A 24621-nucleotide genomic window follows, 5' to 3' on the forward strand; every position below is an offset into this window, starting at 1 on the left:
CATGGTGCATGTAGCTCCACTGTGTGTTTGCAGCAGGAGAACACAGTCCTGGATATTTTCATGCATCTGTCTGCTGATTTATTCCATTTTCTGTCTTTTGTATGTGGGTGACTCGTACCTGTCCAATAGGAGCTGGTGAAACACACTCACGATGCCACTGACAAGAGTAATCTACGAACTGCATTAGATGCCATGAAGGTATGTCATCATTTTGTCCATTTTGTCGTCTTTGCACATAATTTATCATCATTTCTGTGCACTCACATGTGTTCATGTGGCATTAAAATGTCACGTAAAGTAGGATTCAGTAACAAAGACAGACTAGAAAAACACTCCAAGGTTGCAAAATGGACTAAAACGAGGGCTGCATTATTTTTACATTGGAAAAACCCGCAGTAATGTTGAATATTGCAATAACTATATGACTAACAGTAACTTAGTCGAAGAGCACGTACAAGAGCAAAACTTCTAAGTGAAATACAACTCTGATTAATACACCTGTGATTCTGATGTTTCACATCAAAGTCTTCAGTATGAAAAAGGTTTATAGTCGGTTGTTTATTGCAGGCCAAGCAGTCTTTTATGATAGTGAAAGTGCTTATCGATAACCATAAATATTGATATACTGTTCGGTTAAATTTAATCCAGCTTTATTTATACAGTGCCAATTCACAACTAAGTCATCATCTCAAGGCACCCTTACGGACACAGTCCAAGGCATTGTAGTCCAATTATAATCCAGTTTGGACTAGTGTAGATCATAAAATGGATTAGTTTAATTTATAATAACTGTCTTCACACAAACCAATTCATTTAAAAAAAGCCTAGCTAAAGAAATCAATGAATTGCATCAAATCTTCTCTTTAATTCATTCCCTCATCCTGAGCATGCACAGGGTGGCGGGTGACAATAAAGAAAAAAAAATCCTTTTTTTACTGGAATGAAAAATCAGCAGAACCAGAAAAAGATGGATTGCCATCTGCTTGGACCAGTTAGGAGTGGAGAGGACAGGAAAGAGGGGTAAACAAGCTCCATAACCTTAAGCCAGGGAGACCTGCTGGGAAATAAAAAGAGAAGTGGAAATTAATGACAACAATGTCATGTTTATACATGGAGAGAGCACAGAGGAGCCCAGTGCATCATGGGACGTCCCCCAGCAGCCTAAGCCTACAACAGCATCACTAAAGAGATGTTTCAAATCCAATGAAGCTCAGTAAAAAGAGTTTTATATGTGAGGAGAAGAATCTTAAATTCCACATTAGATTTAACAGGGAGCTGATGAAGAGAAGATAAAACAGGAGAAATATATCTTATATCAGCATTTTGGATCAGTGGATTAATTTTGGAGCATTTTCGGGATCCAACAGTAATAAGCAATTAAAATAATAACTGCATGGACTAGTTTTTCTGCATCACTTCAAGACAGGATCTTCTTAAGTTTTTACAATATTATGTAGAAAAAGATAATGGTTTTAGAAACCGGTTTTATAAGTGAGTTAAAGGACAGATCTGATCCAAAATAGCTCCAAGGTTTCACACAGTAGTAATATTGAAAACAATAATACTGGTTTAACATCAAAAAATAACAGTTCCTTTAGAGTATATGGAAAAAAAAAACTGATATTTGTAAAATAATGTAAAAATGCCTCATCTTTTAAATTAAATGTAAATAAATATGTTTTCCATTGAATGCTTTGTTTTTAAATCCTCTTCAATCTGTAAGTGTGACAACTATCTAGCAAAGCAGGAAACTCTTAAAATCTTTAGTCACGTTCCTTCTGGTAGCACCGCATCACAGATTTAGAAATGACTGCACAACTCGCGTCAGCAAAAAAAATCCTTCAACAGATTCAAATCCTCATTTTGCACTTTCTGAAATCAAAAGAGACTTTATTGTTTTCTGATGTGTGCAGGACTTGGCTCAGTACGTTAATGAAGTCAAAAGGGACAATGAGACGCTGCGAGAAATAGATCAGTATCAGAGATCCATAGAGAACCTGGTGAGTGTTTGCTATGAATAATAAGGTGCTGATGCTGTTGGATCAAAACGCAACTTTCAGTTCCTTCTTCTTTTATAGAATCAGCCTCTGAGTAACTACGGGAGACCGAAAGGTGACGGGGAGGTACGGGTGGCCACAGTAGACAAGCGGGCTAAACAGGACAGGTGAGATGTCTGTCTGGTTGAGTGACCGAGTCACGTTAAACCAGAATCAGGTGTTTTTGTTGGAAAGCTGCCAGAATAGACATTAGCTGAGACCTGAGTGCTGCTGAAACGTAACCCTTTCTGCTCTGCACAAGATCAAGTAATGGCTGGTTGCACGACAACCAGTCCGTCTGATGTTTCTGGCTTTTTTTTCTGCAGAATCTCCATAGTTGAACTAACAGAAATGCAGATAAAGTTGTGTTGATACGAGGGAATGAAATCTAATCTTCATGCAGGAATCCTTACTGCAGGTTTACCATTCTGATCCTGTTTCGTTAATCCAGATTAACCTTCTTCAGAAATGTGTTTACCAAACCATGTCACCAACATTCACAAGCTTTCTGTTGCATAGGAGCTTATTCACTTATTTACTCATTTTATAGATATGAAATGAAGTGAAAAGAGGGAAAATACAGTATATTTATGCCACAATGAAAAAAAAAAATTAAATAAATTAAAATATATTAAATAAAACGCAGTAATATAATTTAATAAAATAATAAATATAAAACTAATTAATCTGAAAAATACATTTTTAATGTATGCAAATTATGTTGCTCTGTCTTATAGGTAAATGTGTTTGTTGGCGTGATACAGTATCACAACGGTTATATAAAGAACATAAAGCAGAAACTCTAACATGTTGGGATTTATAAATAGTGTCATTTCATAGACCTGCACAGACACATTCACTCCATCATAAAAAAATATTTATCATTAGGCAAGGCAAGGCAGTTTATTTGTATAGCACATTTCATGTACAGGACAATTCAAAGTGCTTTACATAAAACAAAGATATTACAGATATTTAGAAATAGTAAAAGGCATCAACACATAATCAACACATAATCACAATAAAATAATAAATTACATTAAAATGATTAAAAGCAAGATAAAAAATAAAACCCTCAAAACATTATTGCCCATAATCCAAATGAATGTATAATTCGATTCCAGAACAAAAACGGACAGATGACAAGTGGCTAGATTTATTTTCAGCTGAGACCAGTGGCTTGACCCAGACGTTCTCTCAGCTTTGTGAACGCTACACATCCAAAGCTGTGTTGAACTCATTTGATCATTTTAAACACACACAGAATGAAATATTTTTAAATAAAAATGTTTTGAGTAATAAAATGAGCAGAAGAGTTGATAGTTTATCATTGGCCAGCAATTTACACCACCTATGAGCACTTGCTGCTCTTTAACATGCTAATGTGTTTCATTCAGTTAAAGGTGATGTGTAACAAAAAGCTGCAGGCCAGGACTGAAATCCAGGCTGGCTGCATTGAAATACTTCAGCTTCTGTATGGGGGAGCCTCAAATAGTTCCACTGGTTGCCCCAAACATTTGAGATAAATCACATTTTAATGTCACTTTTTTGTTCTGCAGGCACATGTTCCTGTTCGATGCCGCGGTGATCGTTTGCAAACGGCGAGGAGATAACTATGAAATGAAAGAAGTGATCGACTTGCACCTCTTCAAGATCACCAACAACCCCACATCCGACAAGGACAACCGAAAGGTCAGGACTTATCCGGTCGTTGTTACTTCAGTTCATTGGTTGCATTAAAGATGAGTCCTTAGTTTGTTCAGTAATGAGCTGATACATCCATTTCCAGGCCAACGGATCATCTTGAATTAATGAATGCTGGTAGATTTGTGGTTAACAGTTCAGAGAGATTATTTATTTATTTAATCTTTTTTGCCCACAGCTTTTTTCATTCTGTTTCTTTAGCAGTGCTTCCCAACCTGTCGTCTTTACCCTCTAATGTACATGCATGACTGTTAGGACAATGCAACTCTGACTGTTGCATCAAAACAAGTTACAACCAAGCATGGACACAAATCACTACAAACCACTCCGTGGCAGTCTGCAGCCGCCATCAATAAGCTGCAGTGCAACCTACACCAAGGCAATCAACAGCGCCAACCCCCCCGCTTGTTGCAGCCCGGCTCAATGACTGCAACAAATAAGCGGTGCATGAATGTATGGAAATATATGTGAAACACAAACCAAACCAGCCGAGCAAAACCAAACAAGCTGCTTGCACAGAGCCGAGGTGATCTCCCAGGCCAAGCCTGGTGAAGCTCGTAAATAGAAGGCAGAGCATGTCGGGCCCAGGTGTGACTCGTGCCACTGATCACCAATAACCACCTGCAACACAAACTCAAAGTCGTGGTGGGGCCGTCAAATGACACACTTAACAGGATTATCCAGGGAGAGGATATGGCAGTTTGTTGTCACATCTATAAGTGTTTATACTTTAATAAGTTGCACACTGTACAAGAAGCTGACTGATGCACTTCCCATAAACACAGACATGTTGCTCACATTTATTTTTTTACAGTGAGACCACTGGTAATATACAGGGTTTGAAATCAAACGTGATGCAGGGCGTACAGATGAAACAGTCTGGTGGCATCGATTTGCCCACCCATTTACTCAGAAAAGCATCTAAACGTGGGGGAAAATAGGCAGAGTACCTGTGAGGTAAACTAATAAATTTTATTTTAGAAAAACAAAACCAAAAGCAGTACAGAAGCTGGAAATCCCAGCAGAACAAACTAAATAAACATGAAGCTGACAAGGCTGAGCTGACACCAGTGATTACAGCAAGGATCTGACAAGGTAGTGAGAAAACTGAGGGACACGGTGGCTGCAGATGAGTTAATGAGGACCAGAACAGATGATGAGGTGGAAGCTCAGATAGGGTCGGGTATGCTGAGGAGAACAAAGGCATTAAACCAACTGCAGAGAAAAGAAAACAGAGCGAGAAATGAAGCCGATTCTAAGCAGAACAGAAACCGAAATACATGGAATTGGGTCATCAGATCTCAGCAGAAGTTAGTCAGTGCACTAGATAATATTTTTTGGTAAATTCCATGTAAAGTTGTTTTATCAGCAGCTTTGAGTCTTTATTATTCGGTTGAGTGCTTGTTGTGTGTTGTGAAGATGTTAAAGATGTTGATGTTGGTGTTATCACACATGCATACAGTATATTTAGATAAATGAATTTAAGCGGTGTGTGTGTATAATCTTTCATCTTAATATTTTAACAGGAATGTGGCATCAGAGATATTATCTCAGTGTTGAAATACTATAGAATTTCTTTAAAAAAAAGCTCTATTTAACCAATTTAGTCAGTTGAGAACAAATTTCTCCCCAAGAAACAAAAAAAAAACAAAAAACAAAAAAAAAAAACCAGTAAACAAAAAAATATGTACATATACATAAAAAATAAAGTATCATCCCAACTTAAAACAGGGTGTAACGTGACTTGTAAGAGGAGTAAAAAAAGCTTAAAGCAGTTACCAAGACGAGAGTGTTGTAAAAGAACTAAAAGGAGAACCACCAATGGTAGGCTTTGGGGTGGAGCAGGTTAATGAAGAGAACAGCTGATGTTATGGAAATTAAATATGAAGAAAAGGTATTATGGTGAGTGTTAAAAGAGGCTTTGGTAATAAAGTGAACGGCAGGGTAGTAAATTATTGTGTTTTAGAGGCTGATCTATAAATTACATCACTGTAGCCTTAGATTTGGGAAGAGTGTTATTTTAACTAAAAGATTCTTGGTGGCAGAATTCGAATTACAAGGGAGCAAAGGGGAGCTCAGCTCTCCGGAATAAGCTGAGGATTTCCCTTGAAAACAGTCACCTGAGACACTAATAGGGAGCTCTATACTCAAAACCTTGACAGTCAACAAGTACTTATTAATATGCTACACAGAAAACATGAACACAGAAACAGAAATAGCTTAAGAAAGAAAAAGACGTGTTTTTTTTAAGGTACAAATCTGGTACGTGTTTCAGTTTTTGCTCTTAGTCATAATGAAAATACGTCTTTAGCTAATTTATATAGAGATTTCATGTTCTACTCAAAAGCTTCAATTAACTGATTTTAAAGTAGCTGATGGCATTTGATTTCAGCTGGATGCTGAGTAGTCAACATTCTGGGCTTCACTTTCACCGTTGCTTTCATTTACACCTTTTCAGAGTGATGAAATAATAACAAAACATTCTTATTAATATGCTGTTGTAGTAAAAAGAACTAAACAAGCACCTCCTGCCTTAATGGAGGTGAGTCCTAAGCTTTCAAGCTCATTATCCTGTCTTCATGACTGAGTCAGCAAAGCTCAGAAACCCTGCTGGACTCCTGACAAACTAATTAACAGTACAATGTCTGCATAATGAGCAGCCATAACAATTCATCAGACAAACGCAGCTTCATAAAACCAAATGAAACTGAAGTTAACTTGCTTGTTGACAGTGTTTTATCAGCATTTGTAACAACATCTCCAGCTGCCACTGCTGCCTTCTGAGCTCTGAATCCTCCAACGTGCACCCAAAATGAGCGACGCGGTAAAAACCTCTAAGGCTCATAACATAAACGGCAAATTAATTAACACAAAAAGAGTCAAATGATTTGGTACCTGCTTGTTTCTACGTGTTTTACATTCTCTTCGTTATTTTCCATCATCACCCTGAAACAGTGTCTGAGCGGTCTGCCTCCTCCCAGATGGTGTTATCATTAAACCTCGCTTTGGGCCTCGCTGCGCACACACACAGTGAATACTAAGTGCCAAGTTGGGAAAAATATTGCCAATCATAATGAGGAATGATATTCAAGGCGTGCTGGGAAACAGTGATTTGGGTAATAATGATGCTGTAAATAGCAAACGTTATTAGGCTCATACTCATATGAGCTTTTCTGAATGCTGCTGCCAAACTCAGGCTCATTTCCTTCTGACATGCAGGATATGATGCAGTTTGTCTGATGACATATTTACGTTAGAGAAGATAGAGATAACAATGGCGGCAATAAGAGGCTTAATCAGTAAAGCAACATTAATATTCAGGCCACCTGCGACCAACTACTGCACATGCTGGTGCTTATTTCTTTGAGCTGGTAGTTTTGGTTTTACAGACAGTTACATTGTAGTTGTTTCTTTTGAAAAGTACATGCAGGCGTATTCATCTAAAATTATGCATAAATATTTTGGAACTTCTCATACAACTGAAAACGTCCTGCAGCCAAGGTGGAGGTGGAGTGTCCTCTCCGGGTAGGGAATGGGTATCTTGGGGTCTTGTTCGCGAGTGAGGGAAGGATGGAGCAGGAGGTCAACAGGCGGATTGGTGTGGCATCTGACTCCGCATCGGTCTGGAAGGAGCTGAGCCCAAAGGCGAACTTTACTGGTCGAAAGATCAAGATTGTGAATGAAAGTTTCCTCCACAGCGTAGCCGGGCTCCTTCATTAGAGATAGGGTGAGGTTTGGTAATCTGGGTGGTGGCTCAGAGAGTTTTTAAATTATTAACATATATTTATATATATATATATATATATATATATATATATATATATATATATATATTAATAAATGTTATTGTGCGACAACAACAATCTTCTCACTTATTAGTGAAATGGGCAAGCTGGTGATGCTAATAATTATCAAAATCAATTTTGCTTTTAGTTTGTTTTTAATAGTGAATTATAGTTTAAAAAAATCTTAATAGTAAGATTTTATAATCATATACAAACAAATCATAATAATAAATGAAAAGAGAACCCTTGTAATGAAATAAAGTTGAGGAATTGTGAAAAATAATCATCTTTCATAATTTTAAAGTTTTAGTTTAAAGTTCAAGCAATACTGTCGTTAGCTGTACCAATGCAATTTTCTGTGTAATGGGTATATAAACTACCCACCTAGTAAACAGATACATTAACTGTAAAATGTTGGATGATTTTGGGCCATGTCCATACGGAAATGTAGTAGTTTACGTTCAGGTGGTAGATGAGATCGTTCAATGACACATACCATTCAGTGTTTTTCATAGAACTCGTAAAATAATCCAACACTACAAAGTTCTCCATAAATGATGCAATGTTTATTGTAGAAGGTAAGTTAAAAATATGCAAAAAACAAATGCAAGAAAAACCCAAAACATAAAAATAAAATAAAAAGATTATTTTAAATGAATGCTTAATTTCTTTGCTTAAAGTTTGTCGATGTTGTGTTTGAATTCTCATAAAAGTCAGCCATGCTACCATCAGTGATGAGGTGGTAAAACAGCATTTTTAAAATTTGTCAAGATCCTCTTGGGTTTTTATAAAAGAAAAAAAAATCCTCTTCTCTGCAAATTGGAAACTGTACGTCTGCTCTTCTTTGAGCTCGGCTGGTTTCAGCCTTCAGAGCTGAATGCTTCAAGTTCAAAACCACATCTAGCAGCCACAGAAAGTTCATCCCACAAGCATCTCTTTAGTAATGTCATCTGAGGAAAAGAAAACAAATATGTTTGGAAACAGAAGCTAATGAACCAATATTCTTTCTTTGAAAAGGATGATAGTTGCTGCTTGCAGGCTTACTCACTGCTGGGGTCTGTGCATGCTGTCTGATGCCCAGCAGCTATGTGGCACAGCTATCTCCACCCGCTTATTCTTAATCAGTGTTTTGCCTCTGTCTGTCAGTTCTTCTGCCCTCCAGCCCCTCTCAGTCTTTGTGTTTGCTTTCCCCTATCCTTTCGTTTTGGACCTCTTTGTCTCCACCACCCCCCTCTCGGTATTTTTTACCACATCGCTGTGTTTTCCGTTTCAAATATTGTGTTTTTTTTTTCTCTGTTGCAGTGGTCCCACGGATTCTACCTCACTCACAACCAGGGCCAGAGCGGCTTTGAATTTTTCTTCAAAACCAAAGAGCTGAAAAAGAAGTGGTTGGAGCAGTTTGGCATGGCCATGTGAGTGTGTATTTTCTGCCTCTGTGTGTGCAGTGTGATAACAGTGTTTTCTTCGTCTGGTTTCGTTTGGGCACAAAATCAAAACACAACACGGTGCTCATTCTGTTAGTCAAGTTGGTTTAGGTAATGATTTCAGGATGACATGACTGACGCAGGGATGAGTAAGCTGCACTGACACTAAACATTGTACTTCGAGAGCTAAATTTAATTGATCTTTCAGCTGTTTGTTGTCAAACTGCATTGACCAGTCTTCACCCTGAACTGGATCCAAGTTCAACTAACAGATGAACTCGTTCCTCCAGTTTCAAATGACACCAGTGTACGTCATGTGGAGATCCAAGACTATCAGCCATCCTTTTTTTTCTCTGCATTATCTGCTGAGTCAGAAGCTTTAAAATGATCCCTATTACCCAATAGTAAAGAATCCTTTAAATAAATTCTTGGATCCAGACAGTGATCCGGCTCACCCCCAAAATGTAATTACATGTTCATTCATTCAATTTCAAACATTTCTTGAAATTTTAATCAAAATCCATCCATAACTTTTTGAGTTGTTTTGCTAACAGACAACCCAACATCACAGAACAAAAATAATAAAAGAAATTAGCAGAAGAATGAATGCAGAATAAAATTTGGTTATGCTCCAACAACATTTGAACATTGGAACATTTTATTTAGCCTGTTGGCTGTTTTTTGGTTTTGTTTTCTTGCCCTGCATCAGAATTATACTATTAACCAAAAACAGGCCCTCTGATCACCCTGGGTTTATTTTTAGTCTCTAAATTCTGACGTAGAAGCCAGTGAAGAAGCGGTAGTCTCTCTAGCTCCAACATTTAAATATAAAGAGGCCCAACCTGAGAAAAGAAGAGAAAATAAAAGAGAGAAAGTAAAGATTAAGCTAAGGTGTTGATGTGAGCCTGAGAAGAGCTTGTCTCATGACTGCAAGAACAGAGGTGTTGCCAGACAATCACCTGCTCCTACATCACTTCTGAATAGCTGATCTGTGAAAGTTGCTCGCTCTCTTTTTTTTTTTTTAACCGCCCACGGCTTGCTATTTGCCTTAACGAGAGGCAGGTTCCCGCACAACTCTGGGTACAGGAAACAAGTAACAGAAAATCAATGTAAATTAGTGCGTAAACAGCAGAAAAAACACTTGATCTACTTAAGATTTTAAATACAGTCATATTGTATGACCCTAAAGTCAGAAATTCTAAGAACTGAACCAAATAGTGACATGAAATGCAAATGCTTGAAGAACCACAAAGAAAGTTTGTGTTTCAGATTCACACAGCGGTGGAGGTGGCGTGTTCAGATGACGTGAAAATACCGCTGACACCAATAAATCCAGAACACTTCCAATCACAATCATCATTACACAAACTGAGGACTGAAAATATACACACTGATCTTTGTTTAAAAACATCTTAACCTGCCCGTGGACAGAGCCCAAGTTACTGGTGTTGCTAGGCAACATCAAACAGGTCTTTGGTTCCATGATGTGAGGAGCAGAGTCTAAGTTTCTGTTTTGATAAAAAATGTCTAAATAACAATAATATACATAAAATATGACTTACTCATCTTTTTCTATTACTGTAAATTGCCCCAAAAAAAAAAAAAAGAATTTTCTGGATTTTAGAAAGCACGACAGTAAATTTGCCCTTTCATCAGACAAGGAAACATCAGGAATTAAGAGAAGAAACAGATAGTTTACCATGGAGATGGATAAAATTCTGCATTTCAGAAAAAAGCCAATAGATCATAAACAACATATTACCATTTCATGGAAAATATTAACTGATTTTCAATTTGATGGCAGCAACACATCTCTAAAAAGTTGAAAAAGGGCAACAAAAGGCTGGAAAAGTAACGGGCCCAAATAAAAATGTCAACTGGCAGAGCATTTGGCACTTAATAAGGTTTGTTGGTAACAGGCCAGTAACATTACTGGGTATAAAAGGAGCATTTCATATAAGAAGAAATCTCTGTGCACTAGGGACAAGACTGAAGGTCAAAGGTGCACTTGGGTGCCTGTGATCTTCAGGTTCACAGGCAGCACTGCATCAAAAACAGAAATGACTGTCTACTGGAAATCAATCCATGGGCTCAGGAACACTTCTAGAAATTACTGTCTGTGAGCACAGTTCACCCTGAGATCTACAATTGCAGGTTAAAGCTCCATGTGAGGGAGCCTCCAGCTTGTTATCAGCTGAAAAGCCTGCATCTCTGATGGTATGGGGTTGAATTAGTGCCCATCTATCTGTGAAGCTCCATCAATGCTGAAACGTAAATGGAGGTTTTTCAGCAACGTCTGCTCCCATCGATACGTCTCTTTCAGGGAAGGCTTTGCAAATTTTAGCAAGACAATGCTGAACCACATGCTGCATCCATCACAGCAGCATGGCTTCACAGGAGAAGAGTCCAGCTGCTGAACTGACCTTTTTTACCTTTTTTTTTACTTGTACCACCTTTTGTTGGCCGAGTCCCAACTTCTTTTAGACTTGTTGCTTCCATCATATTCAAAATGAGCTATTATTTTCCATGAACTGATAAAATGTCTCAGGTTCTGTGTTTTATTTGGAATAAAATATGGGTTTGTGAGATTTCACTTTTTATTTACATTTGACACAGCGTTTCAACTTTTTTTAAAAACTGGGTTTGTACTTTCTTTCATATTTGTTGAAAAACTGAAGATCTTCTGTTCATCTATGCTCTTTGCGAGTGGAGTGCACACCGGTGGAGCTGAAAGACCTGCGGCATTCGTGTTTAAACCTGCTTTAATACGTCATGCTCAGTATTTTTTAGGACAATTATCTTAATCACAAAGTGAACTCCCTTTCTTGTATTTTTAACCAGTAAAATCAACTACAGTGGTGAAAACCACAGAAAAACCCTTATCAAACAATCTTTGAAAACTTTCTTCATTGTGGCCTTGCTCCTATATAATGTTCCAAAGACCAGGTAGTAGCTCTGTACATGGACTAATTATTTCAGTTTCCAAGGCAACCTCTGTGCATATAAAAGCAAAAAAAAAAAAAAAAAAAAAAGCTAAAGGATGTTGCCTGGCTTCTGTAACACTAAAAACAAAGGAGGCATCTTTTAAATGTTGACAAACAAAAAGCTGAATAATTTGATTCTTTCTGTGCTCGTTTTTCCCTTGCCTTCCTCCACATTGCACACACACACACACACACACACACATTTGTGTGCAGCTATGTCCCAGGGGGCTGAGAAACCCTCTTGTGTTCACTTGGTGCAGACCTTGCCTGTCTGCTTGCAATTCCCTTCTTCCCACTTCAAAGAAGCGTATCAGTGAAATGTTCCTGCAGCCGAGGAAGAGTTTGTCTGCTGCAATTACACGAGGAAAAAAGTGTTGTTTTTTGTTCTAAAACTGATGGTTTCATCAAAGAACACAGCAGTTTAGAAACTGAAACAAACTGACCAACAAGCACAAAGTTATTCTCATTCTGTAACTTCTAGGACATCAGCCATTATCTAGTCATTGTACATAGCATGTTGTGGACCCAAAGTGGGTGATTTTAAACTAAAAGCTTGTTGTGAATTAGAATTGGTCTGGTTTTGTGTGAAATTCTTCTTTCTTTGAGGGTTTTAATTGCTGTTTTGTGTTTCCTCTTATTTAGATCAAACATTCGTCCTGAGAATGCGACTAACAACTTCCATGAGTTTCGAATGCACACTTTTGACAGAATCACCTCCTGCAATTCCTGCCACATGCTGCTGAGGTAAGAGAGAAGTCATTATTCATACATACATCCACAGCAGAAGCAGCACAAAAACCTTTATAAGGGCTTTGTCAAACAAAAACTCTACCTTCAAACAGCTGTCAGGAGTCCTTTAAAAAGGCCTCGGCTCTCCACGTTCCCCTCCAGTGTATCCTAACAGTCTATTCCTCACTTTGCCTTTAGTCCTTTCTTCTTCTTCTGCATGTGTCCTTTAGTTGCACAAAGTTCCTTTTGAATTTGCTGAATGGTATCAACACCCAAAGGAGTGCACCTGGCGGCCTTTCTCGTGGCAGGAATGACTTGAGTGGTTTCACCCACTGAAGCTGGAGAAGAAAAATGTCTGTCACACTTCAGTTCTTTTTCAAGGCGATGGGTGGGGAAGAGGGACAGTGTGAATACACAGAGCCAAGCAGTTAACTCACCTACATTTGTAGATGATAGGAAAAGAAACAAAAATGAAGAATAGCCAAGGCACCACCTTTTTTTTATTATATCTGCTTAACTTTAATTATAATCAGTTCTGTAGTGTTCCATTAAGATAATTCACTATGAGCTCTTCATTTAGTGGAGATTCATGAATGCATTTCATTTGAAAGACACTGAAGAGGAAATTCAGCTTCTTATCTGGCTCCTACTAAACATTTCAAATGCATCAAGTTTGTTCTTATGAAGAGACTAAATGAAGAAAATCCAACCTGAAGAGAACAACAACACACTATTTTATGTCTCTTAAGGTCCCACCACAGTATTTTAATCAGGTTGTGGTGTGGACCGGATCATTGTAACACCGTGATTCTTTTGTTTTCGTTCTGGAGTAGATTTGCTGCTGTGTCTGGAATCCTGTTGTATCCATTTAACTCTAGGGACGTTAATTCCACTTCCACCAGATTAAAATGTTCAACAAAGAAATCTTTTGTTAAAGTGGCTTTTGTTGAACATCACTCCTTAGTGTAGCGCTTGATGAAGAATTACAGTTTTTGATGCAGTGCCTCCTGAGGGAACACAGATCGTGACTGTCTGGCTTTGGCTTGCGGCCTTGCACTTAACACAATAATTTTTTCTCCAGAAACCTTTGGATTAAGGGTATTACACACTGCAGAAAGTGAAATATTTTATCCCTTCCAAGACATATGATGTGTTTGGTTTTCTCCAAAGATGCTGCTGTGCATTTTGACCAAACATCTCCACTTTGTTCTCGTCTATCCAAATCACATTGTTCCTGAAGTCCTGTACTTTGTTCAGATGCAGCTTTGCATCTGAACAAAGTACATACAATATTTTACTTCCACAGACATGTACAGTGATGCCTTTCTTTATTTCTAATATTATTTGACTTTTTGGCTTGTTCATTTATTGTTATCTATACTATAAGATAATTATAAAATAATATGCTGTCACATTTATAAACATAAATATTTTATTGAAATATAAATTCTTCATTTTTTGTCCTGTTTATCACTGGCAAACTTAATAATTAAAATGTATGTGTGACATTTTATAATATATTTATTTATTCTTCAGTGAGTGGCAGTGTATTGGATGACTCACTAATGTCCAGTGAAGTGGCTAATGTAAAAAATATATCACTTACATACTAGAAAACGGCCTTTATGTCCACTGTAGTGAACCCTATTCATCAGAGGGTTAATTAGTCTTTGTGCAGAACTTGACAACAATCTATTGGAGCCATTTGGTTTGAATCTGGTGTTGGGTCGGGAAACAACCCAAAAACCTGCAGGTAAGCGGCCCTCGAAGACCGGAGTTTGACAAGAAATGCTTCCCTAAGATCAATGCTGACGTCTTTCCTTCTTTGCATTTTGTCTTAATACCACAGCATTAACACATTAATGCCAAAACAAGTACATTGATTAGCAGCACCTGGCTGCTACCGAGTCTCTTTGTTTCTGTTGAATTAGTAAATGTTTGCTTCAGTTCTGTTTACATATTTGATACATACAGTTTCTGAAACATGTTGCATCACTTTGTGGTAAAAACTTTGCAGACAACTACACTATATTAATTTTGACATATCACATGGTAATAAGTAGTAAATATCCCTCCAAAAAGTTTTGTTAATTATTTTGTTACATTTCATTAAAGGGCCAAATAAAGACCTCATATTAAAAAAAAATTGGGATTTTCTTACCATTCCTTATGGATTGGGTCTTAAAGGGTTAATGAATAACAACAATCTGATCTATCAGGTGTTGTTGTTCATCTTCTTATATCTTTTAAAAATAGGTCTAAATTTAATTTGTTGACACATGGTCAGTCTGAGGGCTGACAGGATAAATGGATAATATGCATGTTTGTTTGAACTGAACTGAACATCATCTCCTCATTTATCTTCTATAAATGAATATAGAATTATCTCGATCCATAACAGTGTGAGATGCTCTGACATGTCAGGCTATTTGTTGTCATATTCTTTTCTTTTTATTGATCCTGAGTTTTTTCAGGTTACTCAGGTGTTGCTCATGGTGTCTTTTTATTCAGTCATTTTATATTTAGTGATGCTTTTCCTTTGACTCTTGATGAAATACTCAAGCTCAGTTGTCTGGTTAGTGCTCTGAAATTAAATAAAAATCTGTTCTTTGTTAAAGTAGTTTGTGTAGAAATATAGAAAATGAAAGGTTTCCAAAGCTCCAATCACCACTGTAAATATATTTAATAGTGTTTCCACTCAAACACTAATTAAATACTTGAGCGGTAAATAAGACTGTGTGAGAGTTCTCACTGATCCAAAGCACCACATGAAAATATTATATGCATGTTAACTGTGAAAGAAACAACAATAAAGAGGTTAAATAGACTTAGCTGCGGAAAAGCCTCTACTTTTATATGGCATTTTAATAAGAGCCTCAAAAGCAAGCAAAGAAAAAAACATTCAATTGGACTCATTTTGCAGGATTTCAAGGTTCTTTTCCTGCACTTATCATGTGGATACAAGCTAAGCAGTTTGAAGAAACTGCGTGTCTCAACGGGACTAACTTTATAAATAAAGGTTTAAAAAAAAAGTGGCACTTGATTCTGCAAACTAAAAGACTGTAGCTTTGTTTTTGGTTGCAACTGTCCTGATATCACTGGAAACATCACCGCAGCCATCAGAGTGGACCATGCTGTAATCATGTCCAGTCCAGCTTCACACATGATAAATTTACTCTGTACATGCTGTTTTATGGTAGTTATGTCACATGTGTTGCTCACCGCGTTGTTAATAATGACTTTTGTTGTTCTCATGTCTGCAGGGGCATCTTTAACCAGGGCTACTTTTGCTCCAAATGTGGTTTGGGCGCCCACAAGGAATGCCTAGGTCGCTTTGGCTCCTGCGGAAAAACAGGTACCTTCACTGCACAACCTCAGTCTGCAACAAACTTATCAAGCAGCTACTGAACAAACTGTCTTTTGGAGAGACCATAAATCTAATTGTGCAAGTACAAGTTGCGGTTTTATAGCAGAACATAAACACGATGACAGGCGTCACACAGACGCACATAAAACCTCCTGTATGAATGTCTTGAGACAAATATGGAAGATTTGTTTCAGTGTGGTGTAAAACAAAAATCTACGCAGTGACAGTATAAAGGGGACGTGGAACAAAAGAAGTGGCTTTTTGGGAATTGTTCTAACTAGATAAGAACTTTATACCCGTCGTTATTTCAACAAACTGAGGTCATCCAAGCTTTCGATCAGTGTTAAAGAAAGGTTCCCTGGGTGCTTGTGACACTTCAAAGTGCCACCATCTGTCGCTATGCTCATCCCAAAAGTGGAAAAGTAGTTTTACAGAGGAGTTTTTATAAAACTCCAGACTTTTTTTTTATGATGCCCCTGTTGTTTATCTGTCAGTCAGCTCTCTGTGCAGGCGAACTGACAGCTCTGAGCTGGATGACGGAGGGAAAACTTCAGAAACCAGCTTAGCATGTCCTCTGCAAGCCTATGTGTATTTATAAGAGGGAGTGTGTGTTGCAAAGAGCATAAAGAGGTGGAAAGAAAAAATGTCTTTACAATTTAAGCTTGAGGAAGTTTTTTTTCTTAAAGGCTCTAAAACCCAGCACAATATCTGTAGCTGTTACCGCCTGTACACCGTGTACCAGTGTGTGTTTGTATTCCCTTCTGCAAGCTGCCAGCTCCTGTTGGACCCGGAATCTGTCATAGCACTTTCAGGCCACAGATGCAATAATGCCACTGCTAGACCCACCTGGGAACGGTGTGCTACTGAATGATTCTGGGGTGACACCGACGTCGAAGTTCGCCTGAATTTCCTTCTCATTACTCCACAGTCAACAGCTGTTGGTGGCATGCATCAATAACAAATGCTGTAACCAGGGCTAGTTACCAGCCTATTAAAGATTTTCTCTAAGAATAAAAAGCCAGATAATATGTGCAACTAAATGCATTTTATCATACATGTTTCTTTTAAGCAACACTACATGACTGCAAACATAATGGCACACTTAGATTCATTATGCACATTCCTGAAGCCATTGTTACCCTGCAGTGTCCTGTGGCTGAACAACTTTACTTTACAACTTTTTTCCAGCCTGGAGCATCATGACAGACAGGTTTTGCTTTATGTCGCACATGCACACTTGCAACTGGATATCAGCACACTGGGTGTTTTGAAAGCACAACATGGCTGATGCAGTAAAGAAACCCAAGAGGACATTATTGGAGGAAGCAAGGAAAAGAAAGAGAGGAAGGGCAGAGCAAGAGAAGAGACAACAGTCAGCAACGGACTGACTTTTACTCGCTGGAGAGAGCTCAGAGAAGAGACAGGATGCCAATTTTTTATAGTACAGAAATCTGTCAAAGTTTAAGTAGTCTTGTTTTAGATGAGAATTTTAGCTGTCCAACATTAATATTCCTTCACAGTCTTCATTGTGATATTTTTAGCCCTAACAATTAAATGCTTTTTTTTTCTAATATATTACTTTTGTGTAGATTAGATTTTCTTTTTCTTTTTTTTTTTTGTAAAATACTAGTTGCTCATAACCTCAAAAGCAATTTTGTATGAATCACTTTAAGGCATTTCCTTTTTTTAAGCTTTTTAATTGTAGAGCATCTATTCATTTACTTTGGTAATGTCTTTTTAGACATTTTTTTCTGAAAATTGTTTTTACATCACTTAATCTACATTCTTATTAAGTTGCACTTTTTTCAGGCAACACAGAGATTTGCTTTATTCACTTCCTCCCAATCTGGCCATTAATTAGCTATTTATACCCACCAAAATTCATTTTAATCTATATTTGGCAGGTTTGTGGATGTTCATTTAGCTCGACTGCAGACTCAAACAAGGATATAAAGATTTTTTAACTTTAATGACTTGATTCATGTATTTACTTTTTATTTGGCCTTAGTGTTTCATTTTTCAGTGTTAAAAAAATCATGAGTAGATTTTTACAAGGCAGCAGACGGATTCTTGTACAAACAGAACTGCAGCTTCACAGAAGTTATACCTGTTTGTGTTCTTTTTGTGTGTGTGAAGGAACATTAAGACATAGTTTAGCAGCATTTATCTCTGTTATCAGTTGTCTGTCTGCACATCAGGTCAAGGTTCAGGTTAGTAACAACGGGCCCGCTGAGAAGTGTGTGTGTGTGTGTTTATGTTTTTGTGGCTCTCTGCCAGCTAGCGTGTATGTGTGTGTGTTTATGTAATTGTTCTGTTTGCACAGGTACAGGGGCGTGTTTATGTGCCCATAGGTGTACAATTGTGTGTGCGTGTGTGTGGTGGTGGTGGTGGGGGTGTTGTAATCCGTCCCTAAGGGAGCTGGTGAAAAGGAAGCGATGGAGCAAAAACCACAGGTCCGCCCTCCTCCCCCCTCCCTCTCCACCTGCCTCGTTACCTCCTCTATCCCTGCTGTCAGGTAGTGGCAACGCAGCAAAACAGAACGAATCGTGGTTAGACACGGCCGTCCGCCTTTTTCCACTAATGAGGGAGTGTTGCCTTGTACCGATGAGTGTGTGCAAGTGTTTGCGTGCACCCGCTAACCCGTCATTCACCATGCCTGTTCTCAAACTTCTTTCAGATCCCGGCTCCGTCAGAACTCAGGTGAGCTGCCTCCGTGTATCTGTGTGTGTCCGTGTTGATGTGTGTGTGCTGTCTGCGTCTCCTCTCCAAAGCTTCGCTGCACTTTGAAGCCCGCTCTCCTCTGCAGCTTCCTGCCAAGGAGACTCCAATTGAGTTGCAGCGATGTGTGATGCCAGAAACAACAATGTTTTTTGGAGATTCACAACGAGTTGTCTGTACAGCTTCTGTGTTTTATCAGTACAGTGTTTTAAAGCAAGCTGCAAATAAGACCGGGCTCTCCTGGAGTCAAATGCTGCACATGAGCTAACGAGAGCTTAAAGTGCCACATAAAGTCTTAGATGAACTGTTCTGATGCAATGCACACACAAACTTTACATGTATATTATTTATGAAAGTAGATATAAGAATATATGCATTTCTCTCGGCAGCTTTCTCATTGTGCTGCTTGCAGCTTGTTTAACTCGCAGCTTGTTTAACTTAAAGCCTGTTTAACTTGCAGCATTGATTAGTTTGCACTTGCAAATGAAAAAAACTGATGAAGCTTGTAACCTCACATGTTTGTGTTAATTTAAGGGAAAAAAAGTGCAGCTGCATGTTTCTAAGTGTCTTTGTGTGCTTTTACAGGGTCGGAATCGAGATCCAGGTGAGAAAATTTTAAAACTGAACACTCCCTGCACACTTTACTTCATCTTCTAGTCTCATCTGTTTATATCTGCAGGACAGCTCACTTCATTTTGGCTTGCAACCTTTAGACACAAGTTGTTTATTGCTCATCAGCGCCTTATAGTTACATAAAATTAAAATAAATAAATAAATAACTTTTTTTCAGAAAAAAACTAATTATTGATATTTGTAAGTTGATAGTGTTCTATCAAATTAGCTTTATGTTATTAATCTATCCATTAAATACTTAATAATAGTTAAAATATATTTTGTCACAATAAAAACTAACACTACAATAAAAAAGAGAAATTTTATTTCTTTCCATTAATTATTTTGAGTTGGAAATAGTTTAAAATGCAGAAATATTGAGACAGCTGCATACTGACTTAAAGGGACATTGTGTAGGAATTAACACAGGAGTCGTGTATCACATTCTAATGTAAAGTGTATTCTAGCGTCCAACTTTCTCAAACACGCATTGCAACAACGGTAACCGCCATGTATCAAAAAGCCTTGACAACACCGATGAAAGCATGTCATCTGTTAATAGAGTGTTCATTCAAGTGAAGAGGTTCATGATTTCATAAATATTGCAAACTGTGTCCAATCAAACTGTCAGATATGGATCCTGTGTGTTTAGAAGGAAGAATGGTTCTCACGGACGGAATGGACGGGGAACTGGCCTTAACACAACACCGGCTTTTTGTCACAGTAAAAACCAGCTTATAAAGCCTCCCCACCGGCTTTTAGTCTAGATTTACCGCGACTGAAAGCAGGTGTTTACTGCAACTATGAAAATGACTGAAACCATGTGAACATACACTTCTGTACCAACAAGTCTGGCGTATTTTAGCAGAATCTGCTGTTATGCTGCCTATTGTAATGAGCAACACCATCTAACAAAAGCGAATTTAAAAAGTTAGCTTTTCGGCTAATTTAGGCAGTACCGTTGACTTACTTGTCGAGGAGAAAGCTGGCAACTTTAGCTTCCCTTTCAAAATCTTTTTCCTTATTGAGCTCCATTTCATTTGGGGAAAGCTAGCCCAATGTTGATCCTCCTTTTTTGTATCGTCTGGTCACGTTACCATCTCTAAGTGTCTTTTTTTCGCTTTCTTAGCGATGGTAAAACAACGCCCATGCTGCTGCTGCATATGCATCGTCGTGCATTTTTGTAAATAACAATTTCACAGATTTTTCAACTGCTGGGTTAGTAAGCCGCTCTCGTTTATCTTCTCCTCCCGTATCTCAGTCACTGTGTGCTGGCTCACAGGGATTCCACCTTGGTGTTATTTGTCCTTTGCCGGCGGCTGTAATTTCAAGATAGTAGACTGTCATGGTGCTTCCCTACCGGCTTACCCGTCATATGTGTAAACAAAATCAATATGTGTAAAATTCTTCGCTTGCTAGAACGTGTCAGATCATTAGTAGAGGTTATAATACACCAATGATGACACATATTTACATACAGACATTGATTTTGGCCAGTAAACAACTTTCCTATAATGAAATAGAACAAAAAAATCTAATCACAGTGATTTGATTTTAAGAATTAAATTTTTTTTTTTTTTGTCATTAAAGACAAAATCCTTGCTTCCAGAGAAACTTTGGTAATATTTAAGTTATAACTCTTCAGATTTTGGGAACCAAATCAAAACAATTGTTCTGATTATTTGTTGAAAAACGACCTTGCAGTAAATCAAATAAATTCAGCGTTAAGTCTCTTATTTCTGCACCAATTCCCTTTTAAGGTTCTTTAGTATAATAATAAGATTGATTTATTATTGTAATTTTTTCCTTCTGCTCTCCAGACATCGTGAAAACAAGATCAGCCATGAAAAAGAGTGTTATGAAACAAGTTGTTAGCAGGGTCGGTGACAGGTTAGCTTCAGCTGTTGCAGGCATGTCATCAGAGAGGAGTGCAGGATGTGGACCCCTGTGGAGAAGGTTGGGGTTGCTTTTGCAGTGTAGTGATAAATATGTAAGAAAATATAAACAACACACAAATGCACAAATAACTGGGCATATAAAGTAAACATGTCAGTAGTCTCTCTCTCTGCCTTCTGCAGGGTAACGTGTGTGTGTTTAGCTACACTGCACCAGGGGCCTTTAATTGCTTATAAGCCGGGCTTCAACACTCATTTTTCCACCCCTCCATCCATTATGCTGCAGAAAATGATTTCTGACTGAAGACGCATTAAAATCAATAGGCATTTGATTGCCCCAGCGTTTCATATTATTTCAACGCTTCTTTCTTTTGTCTATTTTCAAAAGGTGCACAAACACACGGCTCGTCCTTGTGTGGATAGGAATGCAATTCATGCCCTGGAGACTTGATTCTCCACGGCCCTGTGTCTTTAGAAGTCCTTTTCAGGCGAGATGGCACATGTCAGGCTGCCAGCCACAGTTTCACAGCACTGGAACAGATTCTGCAGGAGAAGCACAGCAGATAGAGATGTATTAGCTCTCAGTACCATGTTGTTGACTTCGCCTTATTTGCTTTTAGCTTTACCTCCTCCTACATGTTGTCACTTGAAATTTCCCCTCATAGTCTGCAAAGGTAAAAGTATCTTCCCATAATGCATCAAATGAAGTTACGCAGAGTTCTTTTTATTGCGCGTGAGAGGAGTTTATTGTTTTTGGCATGAGTGGGTGCTTCATTACGGGAAATTAGACATCAGTTTCAACAAATTCACACTGGAATGTTGGATCAAATTGGTGATGAAATGCTGACTGAAATGATTCCAACAAGCAAAATCAGCTTGATTAAAACGGTTTTCAATCTTTGAACGTTCACACACGCTTGCTGCTTGCATACAGACTATTTCCAAGTAGTAAACTGAGAAAAAATATATATAACTATATTTTAGCTGGTCCCAGACTCTGATTGGACTTTTCTTCAGGCTGTTAATAAGTAAAGAAAACTGGCTCCTTGTTATCTTTTTTATCTACGCAGAGCTCTCAATAAGCAGCCATGCAGCAGAGTGCACTGTTGCTTATCTCTAATGTGAAAATTAATAATGGGTCCAAGTGATTTTTAGACATGTGCACATGTGCATGCTGTCTTATCACTAGCTGCGATGTGGGCCATTAATGGTTTAGCGAAGCAAAGATGCATCTACACTACCTTTCAAAAGTTTGGGGTCACTTCCCTATTGAATCCCATGGCAAAGTGACCCCAAACTTTTGAACGGTAGTGTACATCATGCAAACATCCTCTTTTAGACCAGAGCCTGAGATACCCAGATACCCAGAGAGAGAGTTCTGTAGAAGTCCAGGAGATAATTCGGATGTTTTTAAACTCAACTGAAGTTAGAAAAAATAAAATTCTTCCAAAACTCTTCCTTTATTACACCACATCATTAATATTCATGTGAAGTTCATTACGGAGATGTTGTACGGGCACTAATGCTGTCGCTCTCACAGGTCTGCCCAAGATGCTGGCGATCAGGAACTACTTTGGCGTGCCGAGCCCCACTTCTGGTCCAGCGCTCAACATACAGACGGGCGACATCATTGAGTTAATCTGCGCAGACCTTCACTGCCCCTGGTGGCAGGTCAGACCGCACTTCATCACATCCTTTCCTGAAACAAAAACAAGTAGAATATGCAGGACTTAAATCTCTAATTTCCCCTGCTTTCAGTCCAAATACTGTAACATTTGGGAAAGGAAAAGCAAACCTACAGACAGACACAGTATGCAGGACGAAAACTGCCACAATCAGAAATAAATTCATGAATTCAAATTAATTTAACAAATCTACATTTTATAAAATTTTATTTGTCATCTTGTTTTTTACTTTCAACTCACCTTATTATCAAACAGTAAATAAATATAAAAATAAGTACTTGCAGATTTAAGAAGCTTGCAGAAAAAAATAGATTTATATTCAATGAATAGATAATATAAAAATGCATGAATCAATCTACAAAGAAATTATTTGATTAATCTTTAATTGATTTATTATTTATGTATAATTATTATTTTAATTATTATATATATTTGTTAAATTGATAATGCATTCACCAGTTAGATATATTTATTATTATACAAATTCATCAAATTAATTCATGTATTACTTAAATATATTTTACGTGTGTTAATGAATGATTAAATTAATGTAAGTAATAAATCATGCATTTATTAATGAATTCAGTACCCGAATGAGTAATCATTAGTTTTAATTTTTTTTAATTTTAAATAATTAATGTATTTCTAAATGACTGAATAATTTTGGCATATTTGGGCTTCCGTAATCCTGCACTGTTTTAGCATATTAAATGTCCACACACTGAATTTGTGTATTTTTTTATGCGTGCAGTTTTTGGTTTGTAAACACGTGAAGCTGTTTGCTAGTGACTTGTTGTCAGTTGTAATTATGTGCAAGAGAAGCTGAATAAAAGTTATAAACACTAGACAGGAATTTTACCTGGAGGCCAAACAGCTGGATATTTAACCTGATTGTCCCATAATCAGAGCTACGATGAGGAATCCATATCTCAGGACACTTTATAAAGAAGAGCTGAAATAGATAAAGAATTCAATTAACTGGGTGTGAAAGCTTCAGTGGAGGCAGCCACAGCTTTGCAGTTAGCAAACATTCAATATCCATCTCCTCTGCAGCCAGCAGTCCATAATCATTTCTGTTCTGTTCTGGGGTGTGTGACAAATAAAAATCGATCACTGTAATTTAATTTCATTCAGTAGCAACCATCTGTTAGCTTTGTCGGTGTTAGCAGCTGTAGTCGTTATCGGAGTCTTGGCGAAGACGCAGCAGAATGCAGGGAGGGGATGAGCATCTAAACATCACCTCAGAGAGAATCTTTGTGTCTGAAATGTCCCATAAAAACTGTTATTCACCAGAATGCAACATATAAATCATCTCAGACAGTTAATGCACATGTAAAACCATCAGAAGCATTAAAATCTTATTGGGGAGGAGGTCTGAGATCTGCCATTAATCAGCTGATGTATGTTCTGCAGCATCTCCAGCTGTTGGCTGCAAACTCTCCAGTAAATATGTCACAATGGGAGGAGGCGATGAGGACTGGGATGTGGGAGGTGGGGAGTGACAGAGACCAGTAAACCAAACTTAATTGTGCTACAGTGGCAGGGATCGCAAAGGAGAAACATCAGAATACAGCATGTAAAACGCAAAGCAGAATGTTTATGTGGACTGTGTTTCCCGGCATCATGGGAGGAAGAAGGAACTCATCCTCTTCCTCTCTCTCTGCCAGGAATCAATTCAACAA

At 37.9% G+C, this 24621-nt stretch overlaps 1 protein-coding gene across 2 annotated transcripts in view; it reads left to right on the forward strand.

Annotated features, from left to right (window-relative positions):
* Positions 1-24621, forward strand: part of LOC121628876 (guanine nucleotide exchange factor VAV3) — a 106257-nt gene that overhangs the window by 61981 nt on the left and 19655 nt on the right. For both annotated transcript variants that reach the window (XM_041968253.1, XM_041968254.1), the window contains exons 11-20: positions 130-198; positions 1914-2000; positions 2079-2164; positions 3596-3728; positions 8828-8937; positions 12576-12677; positions 15926-16017; positions 18707-18729; positions 19333-19351; positions 22795-22925. In XM_041968253.1, coding sequence (XP_041824187.1) covers positions 130-198; positions 1914-2000; positions 2079-2164; positions 3596-3728; positions 8828-8937; positions 12576-12677; positions 15926-16017; positions 18707-18729; positions 19333-19351; positions 22795-22925 — 852 coding nt within the window. The remainder of the gene's footprint in view (positions 1-129; positions 199-1913; positions 2001-2078; positions 2165-3595; positions 3729-8827; positions 8938-12575; positions 12678-15925; positions 16018-18706; positions 18730-19332; positions 19352-22794; positions 22926-24621) is intronic.

The sequence above is a fragment of the Melanotaenia boesemani genome, chromosome 18 (genome assembly GCF_017639745.1).
Source record: "Melanotaenia boesemani isolate fMelBoe1 chromosome 18, fMelBoe1.pri, whole genome shotgun sequence".
NCBI lineage: Eukaryota > Metazoa > Chordata > Actinopteri > Atheriniformes > Melanotaeniidae > Melanotaenia > Melanotaenia boesemani.